At 38.0% G+C, this 27,763-nt stretch overlaps 1 protein-coding gene across 5 annotated transcripts in view; it reads right to left on the bottom strand.

Moving 5' to 3' along the window:
• The window catches only part of ERCC6L2 (ERCC excision repair 6 like 2), a gene marked incomplete at its 3' end in the record, with an annotated part of 59,231 nt that extends 32,059 nt beyond the window's left edge, over positions 1 to 27,172 (bottom strand). For all 5 annotated transcript variants that reach the window (XR_013943944.1, XR_013943945.1, XM_080575192.1 and 2 more), the window contains exons 1-11: positions 26,891 to 27,172; positions 23,176 to 23,600; positions 20,245 to 20,364; positions 18,577 to 18,770; positions 16,095 to 16,256; positions 14,435 to 14,642; positions 12,883 to 13,023; positions 11,257 to 11,370; positions 9,834 to 9,953; positions 3,266 to 3,337; positions 1,938 to 2,083 (exon numbers count right to left, since the gene is read on the bottom strand). Coding sequence is in view for 3 of the 5 variants with exons in the window: in XM_080575192.1 (XP_080431318.1) it covers positions 1,938 to 2,083; positions 3,266 to 3,337; positions 9,834 to 9,953; positions 11,257 to 11,370; positions 12,883 to 13,023; positions 14,435 to 14,642; positions 16,095 to 16,256; positions 18,577 to 18,770; positions 20,245 to 20,364; positions 23,176 to 23,600; positions 26,891 to 26,909 (1,721 nt within the window). The remainder of the gene's footprint in view (positions 1 to 1,937; positions 2,084 to 3,265; positions 3,338 to 9,833; positions 9,954 to 11,256; positions 11,371 to 12,882; positions 13,024 to 14,434; positions 14,643 to 16,094; positions 16,257 to 18,576; positions 18,771 to 20,244; positions 20,365 to 23,175; positions 23,601 to 26,890) is intronic.
• Positions 27,173 to 27,763: the final 591 nt, after the last annotated feature.

Below are 27,763 nucleotides of genomic sequence, written 5' to 3'. Positions count from 1 at the left end.
TGCTTCCAGTACTATATATCAATCAAGCAAAAAGATCACTTTTTGTCTTCTGTGGTGATTTACACTAAGAATTGCACCTCCTGTTTAACTTAGTAAAGATAGGTTATATTGACTGCAATTCCATCCTTGATTGTTCCTTCCATTTACTCACTAAGTTGAGAAACGCGAAAACCAGTATTATCCAGATGTGACTCTCAATCACCACTAGTAGGCATACATAGCTCACCTACCTCGGTATTCACAAGCTCAATAAGAGAAGAGAAGGTCCACCTCTATTCACCTAACCTTCAGAATTGTTTCTGTGTAAATTAATAGAAGAGGACTGAAAAGGTTATAGCTACAAAACTACACTACTTATAAGCACAGACCAGTGAGTCTTCTTATGATACGGATACAGTAACACCCTACTGTCTTTAGGGACAAAGAGCAGGGACTCCTGAAGGTCTTAGGGAAACTGATGGCCAAAATCTGCAGTTACAAGCAAAGGCACATGACCAGCACCACAAATCTCCTCAGAAGCCCCCACACATGCACCAGAAGGTATCCAAAGACAGTTCTGACACGTGTTTGCAATGTTTTTTAAGATGATATCTGACTTCTAATTAAACAGAGTTAGTATGGACCCTTCTATTTAACTCCAACACGTATGCTTTTAGCAAAGGGCCAAAGTGACTGGACAGACAAAAGCACGTTTGCACGTTTCATGGAGTTTCACTTGTTTTCTCTCTGGGCAGGGAAATTTAAGTTCCTCTTTGTTCCTTTTATATCCTTGCCTGGTAAGAAATTTCAAGTAAGATGAAACACAGAGGTAACCAGAAAAATAAATGAATCAAATAATCCTCACCATATTTTCATTGATTTTAGTTGAACAAAGTATTCTATGTCCAAAACAAACAAACAAAAAAACAAACGAAAAAACAAACAAAGACACACACACACAAAAATATTCTGGCTGGGATGGGGAGTTAACCTTCCCTGCAGCAGCCCATACAGTGCTGTGCTCTGCATGAGTAGCTAGAACAGCACTGGTATCACACCAGTGTTGTTTCTACTGCTGAGCAATGCTGGCACAGCATCAGGACTTCCTCTAACCCCCCCCAGAGCCAGCAGGCTGGGGGTGGGCAAAAAGTGAGGAGGGGACATCACCAGGGCAGCTGACCTAAACCAACGAAAGGGATATTCCATACCGTATGACGTCACGCTCAGCAATAAAAGGTGGGAAGGGGGAAAGAGAACAGGGAGGCTTTCATTATATAAGCAAGTGCCTTCTTGTGCAACTGTTATGCATATTGAGGCCTTGCTTCCCAAGGCATGGCCAAACTTTGCTTGCTGATGGGAACTAGAGAATAATTTTCTCCTTTTGCATGTGTGCAACCTTTACTACTTTTTTTTCCCCTACTATTATTAGTCCTTTAATTAATTAAACTGTCTTTATCTCAACCCATGAGCCTTTTCTCAGCAAATTTTTCCCCCTTGCTGTTCTGAGGAGGGGGAATGAGAGTATTGTAGTGTTTAGCTAGCCTTCAGTGTGAAAGCACCGCATGTGTTTATACCCACTTGCTAGTTCTATTACTCATGTCCAAGAAATGGAGTCCGCCTACAATACATAGAAAGCTTTTGGTAAATAATGATATTGTGTCAATAACTGTTTCCTCACTCCTACAGGAACTGGAAATTTGAAACTGTAATTCAGAGGATCTCCTTTCTTCAGATCTTAGAAGCCCTCAAAAACAGAAGAGATGGGGAGGGCAGAAGCCTCTAGAAATTTTATAAAGCCTGAGTCCACAGCAGTTAGTCCATGTTTGCCAACAAACATACTTCGCTCTCTCCAAAAAGTTATCCCTCACAATATCATACAGCAAAATCTAGAACAATCTATTTTTTACACAGTAGAACATCTGAGTGAAACAAAACCACAAGAAGTTAAATTCTCTTACATTGTAGATACAAGGCATATGTTAATTTCTTGAGTTTTGTTGAACTCTCTTACAATTTTCATCCTATCTTCTGATTTTGTATTTCCATCAAGTCTTCGGTAATCTAGCCCAGACGCCATACAGTACTGCTCCAGCACATCTAGCAACTGGGGAGGGGGGGGGGGGGGGAGAACGGGAAGAGAGGGGAAGAAAAAAAATCAAATACTCATTGGTATCTTTTCAATTACATGTAATCACTACTGCCATCTTTCTTGAATATTTCTTATAGGCAAAGAACCAAAAATTGGAGCAAATCCTCCCCATTTTGATATCAAAGCCCTTGAACTTCTATAGCTGTGATTCTACAGCACTCTAAGGTGATTAATATTGGCCTGCTAGGGTCTCGTACTCCAACCCTGTCTGCCCATCCCACCTCTACATGATGCTGAGTCAGTTCACCTCAATAAGCTGATATGCAACTTAAAACAGTTTCCTACCATCTTAGCAAGTAAATGTGACTTTAGGTATGGTAAATGAGCACCAGAGCCAACACAGAGAAACAGGCTGGTATGCAGTCAGAGTTTAGAGGCATGGAGTAACAGAAATTGCAGTAACCAGCAGACTGGTCCCGAGCACTGAACCACAGCATAAACACCTAAATGTTAACCTGCAATCTTCCTTACAGCCACAAAGTGATAAAATATTTAAGACTCTGAATTGTCATTCACAGTATTATAATGCCTTTTTTAGTGCTATCATTACAAATGTTTAAAGAAACCAATGTTATAGATTGCACCACTTCAAGAAACTCACTATTTCCTGACAAGAAAATTATAGAGCAAGTCTCTAAAAGCAAAGTGCAAATACCACTCTAGCTCCAATTAAACAGCCTTAAGCTTAAAACAACTGGTTTGGTGTTTCAGTCTCAAAGCTGAAATTTGAGTACTGCTGATGGTCAAAAGCCAGCAAAAGAGGAAATTTAAATACTTTGCAGTGCTAACACAACAGTTGTATGATACTTCAGTCATATTTTGCAGTGATGCTGCTCTAACTCAAGATGCACCAACTGAATTCAGTATGAGCCAAACATACCTCAAGTACTAAAACAAATCTAAAAAGCTGTAAGGAAGTAAACAGAGTCTTACATCTATTTTGCAATCATCATTTTTATCATGAGATAACATAAGATTTCAACATGCTTCTGGAGTACTGTCTGCTGCCCTTCTCTATCATCATTTAGCACAGCAGAGAGAGAAAAAACAGGTGGTTGACTGCTTTTTATGTCCTTACTACTTTACACATCAGAACTTATTGCTGTGGTTAATCGATAAAAATCATAAGGAGCTCACCTTTGTGGAAAAGGAGAAAAGAAGAACTTTGTCCTTGTTTTTTCTAAAGTGATTTAAAAGCTGCTGAAGAACCTACAAATGAACCACAGAACACAAGTGAAGAGATTTCATCTACAGGTCATCTCACACGCACTTACTTGTGTTTTCAGACTTTAAACATGCTATACTAATTGTTTGCAAAGCCAAACAGAGGCATAACAAAATATTTTTTTTAAGCTAACATAACAAAGATTTCAAAGGTAACAGAGATACTGAATGTATTCATTTTCCAGTGATCTCCAAAGTAATCATACCATTAACAGGTAAATTCAGAAGCTATTTGTATCAGTGCATAGGCTGCAACAAAACGTTACTTATCTCCATGCATGCTAGGTCAGGTCGCGAATTCTTGCTTTTAACAAATGTGCAGAATTCCCCTGAAAACAGGAAGGCCTGTTTAAGTTTTCTGTACTACATCTGAGTTCAGAACTTCTTGGAACTTGTCTTCTTAAAATAAGCAGTGAGACATATGCCCCTCCCCGCTCCCACTCTTGTCTGTTGCTCTGTTTACAGTAGGATCCAGCTTCCCAGACTATGCACAGACCTTGAAATGCCAATAATCCGCCCACACACAATGTTCTTCTGGTGGGGAAGCAAATAATCTAGAGCCGTGTGTATAATAGTGATACTGTTATTTTCAAAAGAAGCATGTCCACATCTGGCAGTGGCAGCTCCAGAGTACTGCGTAGAAGCAATACACAAAGGGGAAAGAGGAATTTTCTACACCATGTCTGTAGTTTTCTCCCACTGGGCAATAAATATTTAAAAACTTGTGTTTTGTTTTCTTCTCCCAGTGATAAATACTTAAACTTTTAATTGACTCTAATTTCACTAAAAGCCTAACAAATCTTTGACAAGCAAATAATGAGGAGTGTTTATATTAATTTTACAGTTCTGGACAATATCTAAAATATAAATCAGCCATTCTACACCATTTATAAACCCATTTGTATATATTAGCCAGCAAGTTACAAGTGAAAACAACGTAGAACAAGATGTTTTACAGTTAAACCAGGCAAAAATACAAACATAAAACTGGATTTATTTTATTGGGGAAAAAAAATTGCATCAGGTAATTTAGCAAGAGTTAAATACATTCTGTTTAGCTAAATTAAAAAAAAAAAGAATACAGTGACATGCTTTTAAAGCAGAAGGAATTTGGTTACTGTACTTCTGTTATTATCAGAGTAAAGTATAGGTCAAATAATTTCCTATGGGAGAACATAAAAACAAATCCGCCCAGTTTGTTTAAATAAATTGGATCAATGTCATGTCCATTGGGATTTTAGCTATTCTAGATCATAAAGAACACTGAAAAGTAATGAATGATTTTGCACCAAAGAGAAATAAATTCTATGCTTGCACATCACAGTATTATTCTGAAATCTGGTAGCTTGAAAAAGCAGGTATTTGTTCATGAAAAATAATAATTGTTCATTCCAAAACAAAAGTAAAGCATTTTTGTAAGAGTTCATGTGAATTTACATCACTACACATTGTGAGTTGTTTGACTATGATGAAATTTTGCCTATCGCATCTGAGAATTCTTACATATATGTGTCCATACTAGATTATAGGATTTTTAAGCCTTCAAAACAATGTGTATTTGGGTTACGTTTATATTCAGTAATGGAAGTCACTGTTATTTGCAAGGTACTCCCCACAGACTTCCATATTCCTACTAAAATAATGACAATACGTTAAATAGAAATAACTACATAGGATTAATTTAAGGGTTTTATATTAAGAACAGTATTCCAAAACTCCGCAAATGGATGCCTGTGGAAATATATACGTGTATCTTTAAAAAAGTGCCATTTCAACTGCTCAGACATTTAATAGCCCTTCGCACTTCAAAAGCATATAGTCTTAGACAGAATTTTAGCAAAACTATAGAAATTATCAGACAAGATAGCCTTGAGGATTACTGCAGGCTTTAAAACTACTTCTCCTTTCATTTACCGTACTTCTTTTTCCAAACAGTTCCTGATGCTTTTGTATGGAGGGAGAAACTGCAATTTGCAATCTTTGCTTTTCAGAAGTAAAAGTGTAATTTGTCCTTATGGTCTGTAGTTCCCACTTTTTTTTTTTTTTTTTTTTAACTTCATGATGGAAAAATAGTGGTTTCCAAACAAGGCAGCACACCCCTTTTACTTCCATTCTCACATATTCAACTATTTCAGCTTAAATATCTAGGCAAGAAATTCATCTCTGCAAAACAGCTACAATTACTTTGCTATCAGTTGTAACTGTTTTGCGCTTCATTGAAGAATCCATGCCTTTTTCCCTTCCTCTCTGGAATGAATTTAAAGTAAGTGCCACAAACTTTTCCTGTGCAAATATGCTCAACTGCAGAAGATGAATCACCTGTGCCAAAATTTCTGGGAAGTACATATTAAATTTTTAATTAAAAGAACTAAATAATACCTACTATGTCTATGCTACCAGATGAAAGTTATGATAGCATTTCAATTAATTTCTAGAATGTATCTATAGAACAGAAAATTAAAGCTACTACAGTGGCACAAGGCTATTAAAGATGTTTTACTGTAATTAGTAAATATTCTATTTCTCAATAAGCATGTTAAAAATACATAAAGTAGTTTTCAAGCTCTAATATCTGATGACTCTCCTCTCTGCACTTTCTGACAGTAAGAGGTCCTTCTACTTGAAATATCCTCAAAATGACTCTGCTCAGAGAATCTAAAATAAAAATCGCAAACAGCTTCTGCTTTAAAAAAAAAAATCAGAATAGATAGACAGTCTTGTCTCAGAAAACAAACCTCCAGTACCATCAGCAGCAGTATTTGGGCCCCTCACTACAAGAAGGACATTGAGGCCCTGGAACGTATCCAGAGAAGGGCTATGAAGCTGGTGAAGGGCCTGGAACACAAGTCCTGTGAGGAGCGGCTGAGGGAGCTGGGGTTGTTTAGTCTGGAGAAGAGGAGGCTCAGGGAAGACCTCATTGCTCTCTACAACTTCCTGAAAGGAAGGTGTGGGGAGCTGGGGTTGAGCCTCTTCTCGCAGATAACTAGTGATAGGACTAGAGGGAATGGCCTCAAGTTGGGCCAGGGGAGGTTCAGGTTGGAAATGAGGAGACATTTCTTCTCAGAAAGAGCAGTCAGGCATTGGAACGGGTTGCCCAGGGAGGTGGTGGAGTCACCATCCCTGGGGTGTTCACACCCAGTACCAGATACCATGGACCATGGTACATGGACCAATTTTTGGCAGTACAATTATTCTGAAGTAAAATTCAATGGTCTCAAAAAAACCTTGTTTTTCAAAAATGGCTACTTGGCCCACAACATAAAACTTCTCTTTCCAGGCACAGAGGTACCATCATATTCTTCAGAATATTCAGACATATTTCCTGAAGTAACACGTAGTAATTCTAAGATAAATTCTATACAGTTTGCAATACACCAAAACAGGTGCTACAGATTTCCAAATGAAGCATCATAAACATGAAACCAGAGGTCATCAACAATGCAAAGCCATACTATAAATCTACTTGGCTGTCATAAATGCAGCACTTGAAAATGTCTCCATTTTATAATTCATAAAGTAAAAAACAAAATAAACATGCAAGAACCCCTTGCAATAATAGATCAAAAGATCTTACGTCAGTGTCACTTCAGTGCCTGGTAAAATTATGGAGAAGATTGTTCTGGGAGTTATTGAAAAACACCTAAAGGACAACACAGTCGTTCGTCAGAGCCAACATGGGTTCACTAGGGGAAGTTATGTCTAACAAACTTCATTTCTTTCTATGACAAGATCACTCAGCTAGTTGACCAAAGGAAGTCAGTCAATGTAATCTTTCTGGATTTCAGTTTGGCTTTCAACATTGTCTGTCCTCTGAGAGACAAAACAGACATCCTTCTGGACAAAATGACCAGAATGCAGTTAGATAAAAGCATAATAGAATGGGTGAACAATTGGCTCACGGGTTGGGCCCAGAGAGTTCTTGTAAATAGGGTCACATCAGGCTGACAACCGGTCACTAGTGGGGTTCTCCAGGGCTCCATTTTAGGACCAGTGCCTTCAATGTTTTCATAATGATTTGGATTAAGGACCTGAAGGTTTTTTGAGCAAGTTTACAGACAATATCAAACTGGGTGGAGCTGTTGACTCTGTCGAGGGTGTGAGGCCTTGGAGAGAGATCTGGACAAATTAGAGAGCTGGGCTATCACCAATATGAAGTTTAACAAGAGCAAATGCTGGATGTGTTTGCTGGAAGTGCTTGCACCTGGCAAGGGGCAACCTTGGGTGTACGTACAGGCTGGGGGATGAGAGGCTGGAGAGCAGCCCCACAGAAAGGGATCTGGGGGTTTTGGTTGACAGCAAGCTGAACATGAGCCAGCAGTGTGCCCTGGCATGCAGGAGGGCCAACCATACCCTGGGGTGCATCAGGCATGGCACTGTTAGCTGGTCAGGGACATGATTGTCCTGCTCTACTCTGTGCTGGTGCGGCCTCACCTTGAGGTACTGTGTGCAGTTTTGGGTGCCACAATTCAAGACAGACATAGAAACAGGCTCTTCACTGAGAGGGTAGTTGGGCACTCGAACAGGCTCCCCAGGTCACTGGTCACAGCACCGAGCCTGCCAGAGTTCAAGAAACATTTGGACAATGCTCTCAGACACATGGTCTGATTTTTTTTGGGGGGTGATCCTTTGGGGACCCAGGAACTGGACTTGACAATCTTAGTAGGTCTCACCAAACTCAGATAATTCTATGATTATAGTTTCTTATGTTGGAGGAAAGAAAGGTCCACACTGCTTTGCACTTTTGCCTACTACTAAAACAATGTCTACAACTAGTACAAAAAGTCTAAGCTGACTTTTTTTTAAAGGTCATAGGGTAATAAAACGATCTGTGAAAAACACTTCAAAACTTATTACTTTTCTACAGCATTTTATATTGCACTTACCTCTCATCTACCAAAAACACTGAAAAAACACTTTTCAAAATAAATGTTTCAAAAGCAAAAGACAGCTTTAAAAATCTAGTTTTCCATAAACACTTAATATACACTGCATTTTTAAAAAATTGAAGTTCTCCATACCAATGCCCTCCTTGTGAACGTGCCTTTTTTTTTTTTTTTTTTTGCATTTACCCACAGTCTGTTTACCTCGAAATATATGAAGATTGATCTGTATGGACTGATTACATGCTAAAAGGTCAAAAATGAAATAAAAAGCATAATATAGTAGGGAGGAAAGTCTCTAGCGAGACAGAGTGAAGATCAGCATTAGACTACTCACTAAATCGCCATACCCACTATTTTTAATCATTGTTTTTCCTCATTTCATACTTATGTTGGGGGTGATCTATCCAAAAAAGTAAATCAAATCTTCACTTCTGTACTGATGGCATAGAGAACAATTTTTCTAACCAAGTGGACCTCCTAGATCTCAAAGTAAACATTCAGCCTGACATCTCAACAGTATCAAGCTAACAATAAAGTTAACTTTCACGAGATAATTAACTTTATATTGCCTGTCAGATACAGGCCTCTCTCATGTATGCAATAACAGAAAAAGATGTTGCTTGCATAACATCAATATAGTGATAGCAATCATCACTGCTAAAAAAATGTGACCTTGCTTCTGCCTCCCTCCAGCCCCAGCCAGCAGTTATAAACATCCTGGTTTACAGAGAAAGCAAATATACAGCATACCTCACTCTGAATGGCTTATTCTCCAGTTACCGTCATCTCAGAAATACTCCTAAACCAGGTATAGTTTTCTTTTTAATTAACTACATTAAACATCTTTTTCAGTTATTCATCCTGTTGCTCTCTATAACCAACCAGGAAAACTCACAGTTCCTGAAATGAGGAGTTTTACAGGTTTACACTTAAGATGTTTATATTGATCACCTTTAGGCTGGCTCCTATGAGCTTCATTTGATGCCCCAAGGATTAGAAAAGACAGTAAGTGCTTAGTACATCTTCACTAACTCCATACCACTCATGATTGTGTAGAACTCTATCATTTGAAATTTTTTCTAGGTTGGAGAGTCCCAGCCCACTTGGTTCCTTCCACCCATTAGCACTGACCACTTTTGCAACTCTCCTCTGAACCTTTTCAAGGTCTAATACACTTTTTTTGAGAGAAGGGATAGCCAAAATACTAAAGGAGGCACATGTCATTCAATTCACAATAATTTACTTTTGCTCTATTTCTCTTTCCTAAGTATTCCTGACTGGCACCAAGTTCCTGGTTTCATAGAACCACCTGTCATAACCCCAGATTCTCATTCTTGAGTGTCAGAGTCATTTCAGTGCCCATCACCAAATATGCGAAGCAAGTATTTTAAGATATCAGTCTTAGCATCACAAATTACTCTTTTCCAGTCTTTGTATGATGCAACCCTGATCCAAGACAAGTGATCTCTGCAGTGGCACCACCACCATAAACAGAATAAGTAAGATAAAAAACATTAAGTGTACATTTTCTTACACCCATACACTATGACAGATCTATTATTACCAATACTTATTTTTCCTCTAAAGAGTAGGTTTACCTTCATTTTTCCACTGTACTTTGGATCAGAAATTGTTTCAAAGGCTGCATCTTTGCTTAACTGCACGAAATCTGGAAAACTGGAAAAGACCTCGCTGCACACCCGTTTGATATGTGCTTCCTGAAAGAAAAGCAAGAAGTCTGAATAGGCATTAAAAGTCACAGCTGCACTAGCTAACAGTAAGCCATGAAAGGAGTCAAAGAGGCTGAAACAATCTGCTGAAGCAACTCTACCAGAAAGAGTTATGTATTTTTATTCAGTTTGGTATAGAAGTATTGAATCACTCATCTCCTGTGTGTTTTGGTTTGCTTCATTTAAAAAAGACAGAAGATCCTAATGTGAAAGGAAGCAATCCAGTTGCTAGAGTAAGAGATGGTGAAGATTTCTTCTCTGGGGCAGAGACTGCAACAGGACACAGTTTAAAAGAGCTCTTCACTTGGTGTTTGTATGACCCGATAGTTGTGTACCAGAACTTCTCCTGTCTCTGTTACTGTAATTGCATTTCTACAGTCCCATTGATATAAAAGAAAACAGTATGGGAATTGCAATTGAACTGCTCAAAAGCCAAATAAAACTCTACTGCTAAAATCTGGATAGATCACACGTGTTACGTCTCTTTTTCCAGAGGACGAGAAAATATCTCATCTGTCAACTAAGAATCACTATGAAATGTTTTTACAGCAAAAACTACAAATACAACACAAAAAAACCACGTGCGTATTAACTATATATGGCCCTGGGCACTAACAGTAACACTTCCTAAAAACCAAAACTTTTTTGATAGAACAAACTTGCCAAAATTTGCTAGGACTTTCTCATTTCCTTTCCTTAGTGGTTTCTGAGAGGAAGTGATAACGTCCCTGATACCTTTGATCGTTTTGGGATATTAAGGTGCACCAGAAGTATTTTTTAAAAACCTCTGCCTTTTGTGGTTACTTGCCATAGTAACAAGAGAAACTGATACTGTTCTCCCCTTGGTCTGCCAAAACATTTCTCATTATTTACAGAAGCTCATCTCTGAAAATAAAATTCTAGAGAAAAACATAAATAAGCAATTAGAATGTGTTATTTGCACAAAGATAAGTAAACACTTATAATAGTAAACACTTTGTAAACATTTCTAATAATGCTGTTTCTGTTGCATTTATGAGAAATCACTAAAATGACTCTTTCTCCAAGAGTTCTTCAATTTTAATATAGACCCTGCTTCCAGATAATCATCAACTAAATAAACATTCCATTGTGTGCCATCTCTATCTACTAAATAATGGCTGCTTTCTAAGTTACTGAATGGAAAGAGAATTTTGCAAAATATCTGAATTACAGTTAGTTAAGACGGAGAAAGAAGACAGCAGAAATTTTTATTCAAAAGTTTTCACCCCATTTTCCACAAGTTCACCTGTTTAAAACTTCTGAAACTAACCTGCTGCTTGCTAGTGTTGTCTGTCTGCAGCAGTGCAGCATGATTTGCAACTTTCTGTAGGATTGTCAGGTAGCTGAAGCGCAGTGACTTAATTGTTTCACCATAAGCATTGGCCTACAAGAAACAAACAAACAAGAAACAACGATTGATGCAAACAAATACTCCTGAAAATAAGAAAAGCTAAAATACCATTCTAACAAGGCTCAATGCGTTAGCAATTCCGCATAGCACTAAAATTAATTCCAAACTGATGCATGCTGTATTTCTAAGAAAAATGCAGCATGTTTTTCTTCCTAGCTTCGTGGTCCTTTTAGTAGAAAACATCGTCTCAAAAAGAAAAAACAACTATGTTCATTCTTTGCTAAATACTTCAGATAGCATGATATCTGCAGAAATCAATATAACCAAGAATTCCATGGTAGGCAAAACAACAGTAACCTTACAACTGATGTAAATGTAAATCAAAGAGTTGTCTGAATTACTTCTTACCCTACAACTGCTAATTTTACTGCAAAAATTTATAAGGTTTCACAAACAACTCACGTAACATAATTCAAACAACTTGAAACGTTCTACAATGCAGCAGCAACAGCAGCAGGTATTTTTCTGATTATGGTTGGCTGTTTTGACCAATACTAGTTTTCCTTTCCCTGCTCAGGTTACTAAATTTCATTGTTAACTTTGGAATAAGACAGTCTGTAAGACCTCTCAAGTATCCCCAGACCCGTCTAATGCCCTCTGTCAATCACATTCTACTGCATTTTACTTTTTCCTATAAAACATCACAATAAACAAGAGCTTGCAAAGAGCTAATGGCAGTATTCATGGCATACTTCCAACGGGCTGACATTGTTTTTAAATAAAGATGCAGAAGACTAAATAAACTACATTACTAGGATGGGAAACAAACAAAAAACAAAAACCCAATACACGAGAACCTAAATAGGCCAGAAGTAAAACAGGGAAAAGCAAGTGTGAGATATATACTTCTAGGTGTTTAAAATACTTCCTTAACCTGAGTCTACTAAGAGATACAGAGAAAACAAACACAAAGCTGGATTAATCAACATTAAAGAAGAAGGAAGGAACCTGCAGAGCTGTTCCTAGTGAACAACATTCTGCTTGCATTGTAAGATGGCTGTTGTCACAGTTTTCCCTTCAGTAAGATAAATCAAAGCACATGTATAGTGGCAAAGAAAGACATGACCTAACTGTAGTCATGACACAGTCAAAGCCCAGACAATCTGCTGGGTCCAGGTTGCCTCTAACTTGCATCTTCTGCACTGACCAGTTAAGGTCCATGGTAGCAGCATACTTGACACACATTGAACATCCCAATGTATTACTCTTTCCAATGTCAACTGTATCACAGACGTACTTAATACAACACATCCCAAATTTACTGTATTAATAATGACTACCTGCAGAGCAGCTAACTGCTTATTAAGGCAGTTAGCAAAGCCCTAACTTTACCATGATGAAATCTCCAGTGTTTCTAGTCAGATTTCCCAAACTGACAGCCACTTCAATCTGCTCGCCTTCAGCAGGGAACCTATTGAGAAAATTCATCTACTGCTCAAATCTGAAAGTCTTATGTTCTAAAATTCAGACAGTGCAAATTCTTACTTTGTAACAACAGTGCTTCCTTTTACGGCCACTGTTGCAGTTACAGGGCTCTCCTGCTCTTAATACTAAGCTTACATCCTCTGTCTCCAGCACAGCCTGGTATATTGCTTTCTGGAATTCTGTCAGGGAACAGTACACCATCTGCCAAAGAGAAAACCCCAAAAATACAATTACATGCAGCAAACAATAACAGCAAAGAGCATTGCATCAAAAGACATAAAGCACAGAACACTGCAAGTAAAGTAGAAAAGAGTAATATATTTGCTCAAATAGTTACAGGAATTTATTCTACCCCAAATGAAAAAAAAAATCTGCATTTTGACACAAAAGTAGTATGAAACAGTATTCAAAATGTACATAAAATTGTTTTATCCTCTCCCAAAATTCTACAAAGAATATTAATGTCAAGCTATAATAACTTGCAGTTAGGTTTCTATAAACCTTTCAGTAAGGCTTTTGTGGAAGGATAAGAGGAGGGAAGAGTGAGAGAGAGAAATGTGTAATCATAATTAAGGATTCCCCTGTGCTTTGCCAGTTGCTTAATTTGCCCTTTCCTCTTCTTAGGCACTAGCTGTTTGTAGGGCAACACCACAGGCAGCACAAACAGAATAAGCACTGAGAAGGCAAGGATCTACACAGTGCTATGGCCAAAATTCTTATCCCTCCTCTCAGAGACCATGGGTGGCATCTCCATGACATCTTTAGTCTTAACCAGCAGGAGACAGAAATCCCAAGATCATTCCTTAACCCAGGCCACCCACAAAGCAACAGCAACATGCTGAGCTATAATAATACAGCAGTAACTTGAACATATACTCACATTAACAAGAGAATGAAAAGAATAAAACCTGCTAGATTTAGAAAGGCAACTGACTGACATTTGTGTTAATCTTTCCTTTAGAAGACAGTTTAGACAACATTATTATAATCTAAGGATGAAGAATAAATACCAAATTTTGAAAACAAAAATATTTTCAAATTAATGCATTCATCTACTTAGAAGGAAATATATCTAATAAGAATTAATTAGAACTCTCAGCTATAAAGTATTATTATTGTTTATATGATGTTTGCAATAGCACTAGATGAACAGGATTACAGACCTATTAATCATTTAGTTTGGGATTTTTTCTTCTACTTAATGATTGACAATGAGAGTTAAAAAAGATTAAAAGCAAGCTGTTCTACATACAATGTATCAAGTTGCAAATTCAGAAGTCCTACATAAAATTTCAAGAGATTTACACACATTGCATTGGGTTTGCAAAGGTAAGCACAGAAGTGCACATAAAATAGATGTGTAAATCACCAGTCAGAAGTCTAGCTGAGCATTTTCATGCTTGATTAACTCCATTTCAACATGCAATCATAGTAATTATGTGAACAAAGCACACTACTGCATGTGCATTTTTTTTCAAGGCTCTGGATTCTTCTTAAATTCATAACTCCAAAAGAAAACCATGAACTATTAGAGGCATGACAAAAGAGGGAACAATAGTAAAGAAGAGAGATATTCATTAGCATTGTATTTGAAATGTACAGGCACTCTTACTCTGTCTTCCTTTTTTGGCAATTGATCACTGATAAGCGCTTTAGTACGTCTCAGAAACCAGCCAGACATTTTTCTTGCTAGCTTCGCCATGGCCTTACGACCTGTTGCTAGCTCTCTTTTAGTTGCAGTGTGCCTCTGACCATGCTCCACTGGATCAGAAAATTTCTTCTTGAAATGCATTCTACTACCCAAAAGTCCTGGTACAGCCCTGTTAAAAAAAAAAAAAAAAGAGGAAAAAAGTAGGGAAAAAAAGAGTGGGGCAGGGGGTTGGTCTTGAAGGAATAGCAGCATTTTCTTTACACCAAGACTGCCTACCCCTTTCCACTGATTAAAAAAGCATACCATAAATTGTTTTTGGCTAACAGCAAGAGATGTTAAATTAGCAACCATTAAGGAAATGAATAAAAGTGGTGTATATAAATAGCAATATACACTACTTCCAGACATTCAATTTTTTTCGTTTACTTATTGTGATCCTCAAATTTTAAAGACGTTCCCCTTAGGAAAAGGCATGCCGTCTCCAGAAATCTACAGCTCAGCAGACCAAGTCACAAGCATACAGAAACTCCAAACTCCAAGGCTGCTCCTGTTTAAGAGCTTAAATAGGAAGCTAGACTGTCACATTTTCAATTTTTACTGTTTTTATTAAAAACAGACTACACAGATACTACAATTTACTGAATAAAATTTCAAGAAACCCAACAGGAACATGAGTTTAGTAATCACTGGCAGCACTATATATCGGAACAACCCATCAACAACATCAGCATAGTTTTAATGGACCAGATGCAACACTAAGCTTAGCACTAAAGAATTTCTTTCCTGACATTTCACTTCAGCCTGGATTTCCTTAAACTTGAAGAACGTTTCCTTTGTTCTTCCTTTGTAAAGTATCCCCAGTAAAGCTTCTATGTTTGGATTTATATTTAGGATTTCCACCTCTCCCTCAGAAGTTTCCTTGGACAAGACCGCTGCATTGTAAAATTTGCGCTTGTTCATTTTGAAAAGCAGCAAAATATTATTACTTCCAACTTCCAAGTATGTCAGATTGACCTGCACATATTGGACAAAACAAACGCATGATGTCATTCAAAGCTGTGTAATCTTTCTCAACCTAGTGTGTGGAAGGGACAAGAGCAAAAAAAAATAGTGTCCTTAGAAAAGAAAGATAAATGAAGGGGAAAAAAAAACACTAAATGCTTCCCAAATTCCTCAAAGAAGGAATCATAGAATAGAATGAATCATAGAATGACTTGGAAGGGACCTCAAAGATCATCTAGTTCCAACCTTCTTGCCATAGGCAGGGATGCCACCCACTAGATCAGGTTGCTCAGGGCCTCATCTAAGCTGACCTTGAACACCTCCAGGGATGGGGCATCCACAACCTCTCTGGGCAACCTGTGCCAGTGCCTCATCACCCACTAAACTAAGGAAGGTTAAGAGGAACTCCAAATCTATTAAATTCATGCAAAATACATATTACAAGCGGTTCTAGCAAGAGTTTACTTCAAATTCATATATGGAAAAATATTTACATTCTCACAAATATGCTGTATTTTCTTGTCTTGTCAGAGACGAGTCCAAATCCAGCTCTATCCCAATCCCACTGCATAATTAAGATATACAGGTGTTTTACCATAAAAAAAAAAAAGATATTTACCAGTCCATAACACACCAAAGTTCCTTCATATTGTTTTGAAGAATGGTTCCAGTAAGGCCTATGCGAACACTGCATTTTAAGGACTTCATGGTTTGAGTTATTTGAGCTTTTGGATTCTTGATTCTATGCGCTTCATCCACTATGACAGCAGACCACTCTACACTACAGAAGAGCAGAAGAAATACTGTCTTAACTGAAACTACGTATCCCATCAGTCCACATACACATAAAAATTGACATCAATCACACACATACCCCTGATAATTATAGCCTAAAAATATGTATTTTTTTTTGTATTTTACACTGTGTTATACAAAGCAGTTTCCTCATATTCTATTTGTTTACTAAATTCAATTGCCATAGTTAAGTATAACAGCTAAAATACTTCGACAAACAGATGAACTAATGTCAACTCTATCAACGTTTTCTGTGAAGAAAGCTTTCCATCTCCGGAGCAGTCGACTACAGCACATCTCGCCAGCACTATCAATCAGCACATCTTACCAGCACTAATTCCACTCATTAAGAAGATTTATAAAAACTGAATAAATCTCTTACTGTGAACGTCTGAACCATGATTAACATAGGTATGCCTCATTTCTTCCTCCCCAAAAAACTATCCACTGTAACTAGAAATACACTCAAAGCATTTCTAACTGCAGTTTCCTAAGTGAAAGCATCACACAACTTCTTCAATATCTATATAAAACCAACATGGCAGAGGTGTCTTAGAATTTCAAGATTTTGAGACCAAGGGGCATATAACTGCAGAAGCAGGGACTGAATGATAGTTTGCAACCAGTTCAAGTATAAAATTTGGAGGCAAAATGAACTGTATACTGTGATATAAATTTCAAATCATCAAGTCCCTAGGAAGAAATTTAATAATTTTATAAGATTGCTTTACATATATGAATGAATATTTCAAACAAATTCTTTGTTATTTGAAGCAGCAAAAAGATGAAGCAGACACATTTATATAAAACCTTTTTCCTGAGCAGGTCTTAACGCATTTTACGTGACTACTGTGGAAATTATCTTGTAACATTTTTGATGCCCACTAAATACTCATATCCAAGTTTCTTACATTCCTAAAGTCTGCTAATAATTTACATGAAGAACAGAGTCTATGTATTCTTTCTTTCTCTTTACAGAACTTCTACATACCCAATCTAAAGCTTGGCTAACTTCAAGGATATGAAATTAGCTATGAAGAGCTTTCACAGCTGACCTATTTATTACAAAAGCCTGGAAGCCAACTAGAGCATTTGAGAACAAAATCTTGTCAAGCCTTCCTTAGTAATAATTACTTAAAACCAGTCTGAGGCCAATCCATCATTCTAGCTAAGCATGACACCTCTCAGTGTCAAAAGAATATCAAGCCCATCTACTCACATGCTCTGCAGAAATGGTTTGGTAAATCCATACACTAAAGCAATGTATTTATTCACACGTGGGAACTGCTGTGCTGACATGGGCTGTGCACATGCACCTACTTCCTGGCCATTGGCTATTCAATCTCCACGTGTGAAGAATTCCTCAGAAAGACAAGAGGAAGAAGAGAGGGTACTGCTAGCATAACTCCTTTAGTCTTCTCCTATCTGCGCTTCTTTTTCAGCCCTGCACACAGACAGATCTGGAGATAGATTGTTTTGGTGATGGCTGTCCAGAACAGCAGGACACTGGGGCCCTGCACCTTTCCCATCACCTGGCACGAGAAGGTCTGCAAAGCCACTGACAAACCACACTAGCTGCTAAGGGCAGGCTGCTACTACTAACAGAGAGCTGTTCATGCAGCTTGTACGCTACTTCCAAGATGAAACAGGGAAAGAGGACCACTAGGATCAGGTGAAAAGCAAAGTACTCCCAAAGATAACAAAGGGAAAGGCAAAACTCCTCATTTTAAAACACTGGCAGCCATAAGGCAATTAAAGTAGGACTTCTAATATGATCTAATCTCGTAAAGACTTTGATTCAGCTAAGTCGATTGTGTATTTAAAACTGGACACCCATATACCCCCTCTCGTATATCTAAGTTTTTAGGACTCAGACATTTCATCAAGCAGGTGAAAAATACAAATAAGAAGGAAAACTCCTTGTGAACATTTGCTAAAAAAATTCCACAACTCTTTTTCCTTAAACTGTATTGAAACATAGAAATATCTTCTGCGTATCTTTATCTACCCCTGTTTCAGGAAGGCAATTCCTGCAGTTGTTAGAGAACACTTTGTGAATGGGTTAAACAGCAAAGACTAGTTTTATGAAAACTATTCAAACACTTCTCCCAAGCATCCTATTACAAAGATAGTACAGGGTAAACTCTCTGAAGACATTTAAATGGGATTCACTTCTTCCATGCAATGAGTCACTGGATTTAACAGTAAATACATCACACAGAAAAAATATGTACTTTCAAGGAGTAACACAGAATAAAACACACATTTAAAGCTGCACGTGTAGAAAAATGCATTAAAATCATTACCTGTTAAGTTCTTCTAAATACAAGCGAAGTGTCTCGTATGTTGTAAGGGCAACTTCACATTTCCCCTGCTTGATGCGGCTCAAGTCGTCATCCTTTTTACTGCCATGTAAGATGGAGACTTTGAAGTACCCCCACGTGTCTAACTCATCCTTCCAGTTGTACAGCACTGAAAGAGGGGCCACTATGAGGAAAGGCTGAAAACAAATAGCCGTTATAGTATTACTGAAAATCTTCAACACAGAACTTTCTTAATAAGGAATGTCAAAATCTTGAGATTTATTTTACTACTTTGTAGTTTGAACTGTTTAATTCTGTCACTTCAAGGAACATTATAGAAAATATCTGAAGTCAATATAAATTAAAAAGTAATAAGTTTACTGGTTGTGTAAATACTACAGGAAAAAAATCACTGTAATGCTACAAAAAATAGCCAAAGTAGTACTGGTATTTATTCAAATTATACTCAATCAACTGCAGTAAGACATGATATACTATCACACTGCTTTGTTATAGCATCTGTATCCATATACCATTTAATGTTTAACAGATGCTAAAAACAGTAGAATGAAGAAGTTAAGCAGCTTCCTCCAATCCATAATTCTGGTCAATACATGACTAAAACAGAAAGCATAAAAAAAATAAAAATTAAAGACAATCTGTATAATTCATTTGTTATCACAGAAAAATAACATCAGTGAGATGGGAAGGGACCTCATGAAGTTTCTAATCCAACTTTCTGGTCAAAGCAGAGGCAACACTGAATCCAGACAAGGTCATTTACAGCTTTTCCCACTCAGGTCTTGAAAACACTCAAGGGATGGACCTGTCTCTGTGACCTGTTCCAATACTTAATTGCCTCTGGAGTAGAATTCTTCCTGTCCTGTAGCCAGTCAGAAGCACCCCTGTTATCTCACATTACATGCTATCCCTTCACCTCTTCCTGCTTGCCTGAATTTCTCAATGAACCCATAACCATTGTTCACAAAGCTATTGTCATACAGGTCGTTCTGCTAGTCAAATATTCCAATCATTCCAATAGCATAAGCACTGAACAACAGAAATTGCATGGGTCCTCTGACGCGTAAGATTACAAACGTCCTATTTCTCTCATTCACACAGAATAGTTACATATATCCCTATTTGCTGTAACAGTATTTGATTACGTAGATGATCAATCAACCTTATTTATGACATTACAATAGTCATTCAAGACAACAGGCAGGGTCACAAGAATATTAGCAATAACTTTTCCAAATACATGCATTAGTCTTAAATATTTAAATACTATTAACATATTCACTCATATACATACAACATTTGTTGTAGTTTAGGAACACAATCACACAAAACTATTATGTTCTGCTTACCGACACAGACTTTTAAAGTACTTTAGCCACAAATCTCAGCCAGATACTTCCAAATGTTTTGCACTACTACATACTGAGAGCATTAACAGACTAGGTAACTGTTAGACAATGTGCTGTGACAATCTGGAAAACTGAAGGCTTCCCTGACACATCCAGAAAGGCCACGAACCCCTAACATACCAAATTAACTAAACACTGAAAATGAACATACGAGAACTCCTAAAGCAAACAAACAACAACAACAAAAAACAACTATTGCCTTTTATCAAAATCCTTAAAAGTTTATCCTTAAAAGATGTACCTTCTTAGGACTATACTTTGATTCTTTTTTCATTGTCCTCCGTAAAAATTCTGGCATATTATTTTCAATATCTTCACGTGTTCCCTTCTTGTGCAACACTGCAGCCAGAAACGAAATGACCTTGAGAAAGAAAACAATTCTCAGCAATTACGTAAAAAAAAATACAAACAGAAAATGAACAAGTTCTTCTGAAAATAAACATTTCAGACAAAATCCTGCATGGGATTTAGTATTTTTATATATACACTATAATATTTATATATTTATTTTATTTTAAATCAATCTCAGTTTTTAAAATGGAAACTACTCCCTTTGGAGAATCCTGAATTTACAAGGGCATTTATAAATTTATTAATTGCTCTGTTTTGCTCTTTAATCTTTTGAGTAGAAATGCCTCAAAATTACAGAAGAAATGATAAAGAAGACAGGAAGGGATAAGGCACATCTTGCAGTCTTCCTGAACATGAAGGGCACATGAGTGTTGGATGAGGAGAGAAGGAAAAGATGCTTGCTAACCGTACTCCAACCTCACTTCTGCAAAAGGAAGAGGTTTCTGGTATCTGGCCAGAACATTTAAATCTGTAACACCCACTTGGGACAAATGACATCCATGCAGCTAAGCAGCAGCAAGAACCAATGCATCATCAGAGAGGTGCCCTTCTTTTCAAAGTTCACCGGGCTCCCTTTACTCAGAACAGCCAGGACTTTTGCAGCTGCTTCACAGCTGCTCGTAGCAAGGCAGAGGTAAAGCTGTCAGCTGTTGATTTCAAAAAAGAAAAAAAAATAGCCAAAGCTTTCTCTCTCCAGTGATGGGGGGGAACAGCCAGCCAAGAGCACAATAGTTGGTTGAAAAATATCTGAAAAGAATAGAGTTAGATGAGAAGAACACAGGGAAACCCATCATATATAGGACTAGATGGGAAAAAGATATATGGAAAAAGTAATTGAATGCATAATATTTCATATATCCTGAGCCTAAGAGGCAAGCTTGCACATGTTGTTTGACTTTACTATCTTTTTAAATCCTATCAAGAATAAGAATAAAATTCTACCAAACAAAATCTGCACGTGCCTTCCAGATCCTCCAGTTTCAGAAGAATTATGCATCACACATTTGTAACGATAGCAAAGGCTATAAAAGAGCAACTCTGCCGAGAAACCTTTGGCTCTTTCAGATAATGCAGGAAGCAATCTAAAGGCTTTGATAGAAAACTTTAAATTACTGCAGTCATATTAAAAACATTATTGCACTTGTTTCCACTTCAACTTGAAAAGAGAGAGCCATGCGCTCAAGCCAATTTAAGCAAAAAACGGAAGTAGAAAGAACACTGCAATGCAAAAATCTTACAGAAAAGTCTAGCTCAGATATTATCCTATAATTTAGAAATGGTAAGACTCAGACAATTGATAAACAAAAGCAAAACTTTCTGTAACACTAAGTAAGTTATCTGGTACTCGATCAAGTCTAAGTAGTATTTATTCTTTCATACATCGTAATCTGTACTGAACAAGTGAACTCATCTTTTAATTCTTATCTTACTTATCAACTTACTTCTTATCAAACTGCTTTCCCACACTCCATTAGAAGAACATAGATACTGTGTTTTAATAAGGTAGATTTTTTGAAGAATATCTTACGTATTACTTCCTTATGTAAACTTGACACTGTGATTAGAAGGCATAACATCACATCCAAATTCTACAAAGGAACACAGTCGCTGTATACTCAGTATGACCTGGTCATCACAGTATCAGCTATGACACTCAAGAAATACAAGAGATAGAAGCAAGATAACTCAACTTTATTTTTTTTCTGTTTTACTACTGTCTTATGTGGATGCTTCAACAATATTAAATCAGATATTTGCAATTCTTGCATAACTACTTAGTTCTTAGGCTGCCATTGACAAGGGATGGGGCCAAGACTAGGTGAAGCACAAAGTAAATGGATCCAGTTTAGTTTTAATAACTGCATTAACAGATCAGTAGCACCTCTGCTCAGCCATGATACACCTCTAAATGCCCTATCCAGACAGGTTTTGCCAACTTAGTTTACTCATTTCTCTAAACGCTTCGCTACAGAACAAGCTTCTGCACACTGAAGCATCAGCTGACATTCTCCTAAATGGAAGCGCAACAGACAGCACTTGCCAGCAAGGGAATGAGCTGGCATTTCACATGTGGAAGGAGAGCAATGAGAGAGGGATAAAGACTAGTCACTACTGCATTCAGTGTGCTAAATTAAAACCAGACAGATTAAAGAGAATTGTTTCAAACAAAACCACCGTAATTAAAAAAAAAATGAATAATTTGAATCACTATTCACAGCATAAGGGAAAAATCCAGCTATACTTTGTCCTTTCATCAACAAAAGTTGTACTTCCAACAGAGTGATAAAAGTAACATGGAACATCTAAGCACTTTTTCCCAGATAGGGGAGTAAACATGGCTGCTTCTTCCAGTTCCCAGTGCAAATTATTCATTTCCAGGAAAAAAGGGAAAAAGACATTTTAAGACCTACAGTCAGTTAAAAGGTGTATGTACTTTTAGCATTTGCCTGTGCAAATTACTTTCATTATGTGCAGGTATCAAGCCTTAAAATACATTCAACATGAAACAAATACTAACATTTTAACTACTGTAATTACCCAGCCTTACACTAAAAGTGGTCACATGCCAGTTCTGTGGCCTGTTAGGGGCTGATTTAAATTAGCAAAGGTTTCTGCCTCTAAGTACTGTTCTGAATGGTCACATCCTGCCTCCTCCAATTTCACACCAAGAAAGGAAGGTTAAACTCCACTGAGGTGGCTTTTCTTAAATAAGTCAATTTAAAAATAAAAAAAATGATTTACCTCCCATAGATAACACGCTGCAAAAAAAAAAAACAAACACCTTTTGTCTCAATGTAGTCACAAAGAATAAAATAAATACCTGTATTGTCTTTCCAAGGCCCATATCATCTCCAAGAATACATCCCCTTTTATTAGCATAGTGTCCATACAGAAACTGGGCTCCTTCCCTTTGATAATCACGTAGGTATCTGTTAATTGTATATGGGATAGAGTCGCCATTGTCAGATAACTTAAAAGCCACTGCTGAAGACAGAAGATTTCGGTAAGGAAAAAAAGGCTTTTCCAGATCACCATCATCAAATATCACGCTTTTCCAGGGACCTCTACCAGCTTCAACTCTACAGAGTTTAGATACTAGTATTTTCTTTTCTTCAGACTCCAGGAATGATACAGTAGCAAATGATTTTCCATTCTTGTCCTTTTCAATAGATGATATTGTTCCTTCACGAAGTTTCCCATTTTCAGTACCAGGTGCAAGGCATTTATCTCCAACGTGCCACCTACCTATGGAGGGAAAAAAAAAGCAGAACAAAAACATAATGAAAAACTAGCCAAAAGCACAAAGTATTGCATTTGTCATACTAATCTAAATATTAGATACAAATTTGTTTGAAAAATGCATATAACTTAAGATGTAAGATTTTATTGATGGCAGCACTAGAATTAGTGTTTAGAAACCGCTTAGTGCTTAGAACAAAACCCTGAGCTAGGTATATTATAGTTTGCTGAAGCATTGCTGTTTTATAAATGCCTGAAAATCTATATGAAAAATATCCTTTGTAAAAGCCAAACTCTGATAGATTACATTGTTCTGTGATGGCTTCACTCAGCCCACACAAACACTAAAAGGCCGATACCTGCAGATTTAGCATCCAATTAACAGTCCATGTAATCTGGTCAAAAGGATCTTACATACATTTCTTATCCACCTGAATCTAGCATTGCACCTTCAGTAAGTTGTTTTACAAATATAATCATGTATGAAAACATCACCTTTCTCCTTACAAAGTCTAGCATTAGGTTAAAAAAACAAACATGTTTAGAAACAACACTAAGTGTATTGTAAGAACATATAGTATCTTAGCATATGCCTATGTTGGTCACTGAAACAGCTAATTATTTACCAAATTCCTTATGCAGCCGTCAGGTCTTAAACTGTTAAAATCTGTTCCTCTGTATGGTCTCTGTAAAATCATACAGCCTTCATACAGCATATCAAATACTAACAACAGAGAAGATTGATCTGCTTTATTTACAGCTATCTCATACATTTCATATACAAAGACAATTTAAAAATGGTATATATATATGCTGCTAACAGAAAAAGCTAAGAACAGCAGTGTATCAGTTGAAAGAATCCACATCATGTTGACAAGGAAACATCCAACAAAATATCTTCATTAGAAAAAATAGGGCATTCACTTTTTATAGTCAAAAGAGAAAGTCCTAGTAAATTAATGATTGCATGAAAAGGTTTTCAAATCTGAACTGAGGAAGCAGGCCTCCGAGTTTGTGGAAACAACTTCTAGCCTTGCCCTGCTCAGCTTTCCAAAAACTAAGTGACAAATACAATTCATTTCAGAACTTTTGTTTCTTATTTATTTGTTGGAATAAGTTTGTTGCATCTGGGAAAGTCATTACCAGAAGCAGGCAGTGAGTTTTTTTGCCAAGGAGCAAGACAGAATCCTGCAACAATTTGTACTTCATATCCGCTATCAGTGGCAATACATACACCCTTCCACACTCCAATTCTTTGCAAATGTAGAGGAAAAAAAAAAGTGATCTGAGTGCTGAGTAAATGAAAGAAACAGAAATACAACCAAGTTTATTTTCTAAAGTAAGGAATAGAAAAGAGGAAGTGCTGAAGGCAAGAAACTCCACCTTCCCCCACTTTTATGTCTCAGTGCAAAAAGCTGATGGAGGAGACAGGTTGTTCTCACCAGTCCCCGAGCTCCTGAAGTGTATACTCACAAGATTATTCTCTACACCTTATTAGTTAGTAATAAGTATACTTCATTCAATTAATTAAATTGCATATAGTAAAAGAAAACAGAAACATCCACGTAGCCTTCTATTCTGTAACTAGCAGTGGCCAAAAATTGACTTTCAGGTCACAATAAAAAAATCACAAGTGTACAGAATGCCTCTCTTGGAACATTCTTTAGCCTTAAAGATTTTTTTTGAACTATGGAGATTTCTTGGGCCAGGCGTCTGTTTAGTAAACCACAGTGGACCTCTCTTCCAAGTAGCTTAATTCCCCTTTCAACGCATGCAAATTTCTTGCATTTGGTGTCTTCTGACTAGGAGGTTCACAGGTCTGGTCTCTCTCACCTGAGAGGGACTTGCATCCTAAACCCGTGGCCCACTAGTTCTTACACTATTGAGATCATAAACTGGGATCACTCCATTAGATTCATGATTCTGCAGCTCTCTCATGCTGCCCCTGCATCATCCTTGCTTGGGATGAGAAGTTCCACCCCACACCCTGTGCCCTGTACATAAGGCTCTACATACCTTCAGTCATGCCCGAAGATCCTCCCCGAAATTTGAAGCTCAAGTATATCTTTCTGAGGCAAAGGCTGATGTACAGACAGCACATTCAACAAATCACATACAATCTCTTAAACTTTAAGGTATTTGTACTGTCTTACACACATGCCTAAATCCATGAAAAAAAAAAAAAGAGGGAGAGAGCATATGACTTTCTCCCCTTAGCATTTGAATCTTTGGGCAATTTCTCAAAACTGAGAAGCAAGACCGAAATATGAAACTAGTGATACCCAGCTCAGTACTAAATATGCAAAATAGAATTTAAAATACATGAGTATTTCCGATTTTACTTTCTTTTTCAGTAATATCTGTGACATGTAGCATTTGAAGACACTCAGGTTAAAGCTATGATAAGATGACAGTGCCTTAGTTGTTAAGTCATTTACTTCAGTTTTACGAGTCACTTCTGACTTGACAGAATTAGAGTTCCAGGTGCAAAGCAGAATAGAGAGTATTGGACAGTAACTTCAGAAATACAAAACTCCAGACCTAAGCAAGAAGAAAAACGGGAAAAATGGCAAAATAATGGTATTAAGAATACCACCGCTACAAGATTCCAGAAAATAATGCTGTACAAGCTGAAGCAAGAACTGCTACTTCAACTAGCCTGATTCACTACCTTCTTTTTTTGGAACCAGAAAACAATCATTTATGTAGGGTAAAACCTTTACAGATGACAAAAATTAACCAGTATGGCTTCCAAGTATAGATGCAGCACACTTGCCATCCGTGGAAAAAGAGAACATTTAAGATGCTTGCCTATATCTATCCCATCACCACTTATGAGAAAATGCAAAGCGTAACGGCCTACTGTCACTCACGAGCCCGCTTTAACAACTATTATTGTAGAAAACAAGCAAAATCACTGCGAATCCTCTGTAAATACTGAAATTGAACCACTTAATGTAAAGCGCGAAGTTTTTACACTCCGACAACCTACCTTCAGAGCACACTCAACACACTACGAAGCAAAGCCACGACTTTTCCTAAAAGTCCTAAAAATTGCTAAACATCGGAGGCTAATATAAACGTTGTCTTCCAAAAAGATGACGAAGCAGGGAGCTTCGGGTTCACTTAAACACACACTACCCCTTATCCAAAGGAAAAATAATAAACAATAAGTCCAGGACAAGGCCGTTCGTCTCAAAAATAACCGTCTCTCAGAGCCTCCCCCGTCACCCCCGACACCCCCCCCCACCCTCAGCGACCCCCGGCCCCGGGACGCCCCGGCCGCCAGCCCTCACCTGCGGTCGCCTCGCACATCCCGGCCGCGGGGCCGCGCCTCACGCTCCCCGGGGGCGGCCGCGGGGACGACACCGCCCGCTTCGCCCCGGGCAGGACGGGCCCGGCGGAGCGCTCCGGAGCCCGGCGGGACGCCCGGAGGGACGCCCAGGAGGGCCCGGAGCCGCGGCGGCCATCTTGGGGCCCGGCACCACCCCGCGGGGCACGGCCAGGCCGCGGGAAGGGTGTGGGGGGGGAACCGGGAGGGGGAGAGGGGGTGACGGGATGGGGAGATCTCGCGAGAAGTGCGGGGCTGGCGGGGCCGCGGCGCTAAGCATCGCGAGGTTTGGGGGTTGTGTCGCGAGAGGAGGGGCGGAGAGGGGACGGTGGGGGGGGTGTGTTAGGCTCGTGGTCCTCTGAGGCATGGGCGTGGGAGGTATCCCTGAGACAATAAAGTGCGTATCAGGCACCGCATATATTGGGGGAGATTGTTCAAAAATACACCACTAATAAAAGACATTGTCTTAAAAATACCCATGTAGTCTTGTAGTTACCTGCATTGGTTCTAAAGGAATGTGACAAGAACCATCACAAAACCAAGGCTGAGAACAGCACCACGTTTCAGATTTTGGAGCTTTGGCAAAATAATTACACTGTAACCCCACTGCGACCTCACATACTTAACAAACCTCAGCCCTCAGAACGTCTTAGATCAGCAAGAATATAAGCTGTGATTCTAAGGCAAACTTTTAAAGGGGATCATGCTTGAAGATAAAGGTTTGTTTATACCACAAGGTGTTTATTTAATTAATATTATGTTGCATTTGATTCTTCTACAGAGATATTTGTACTTAATAAGGATTCTTCCCAGCAGAGTACATCTGTTATTTTACTGT

The sequence above is a fragment of the Anser brachyrhynchus genome (assembly GCF_964034855.1).
Source record: "Anser brachyrhynchus genome assembly, chromosome: Z".
Taxonomy (NCBI): Eukaryota; Metazoa; Chordata; class Aves; order Anseriformes; family Anatidae; genus Anser; species Anser brachyrhynchus.
This window is presented reverse-complemented; position numbering and strand designations above follow the sequence as displayed.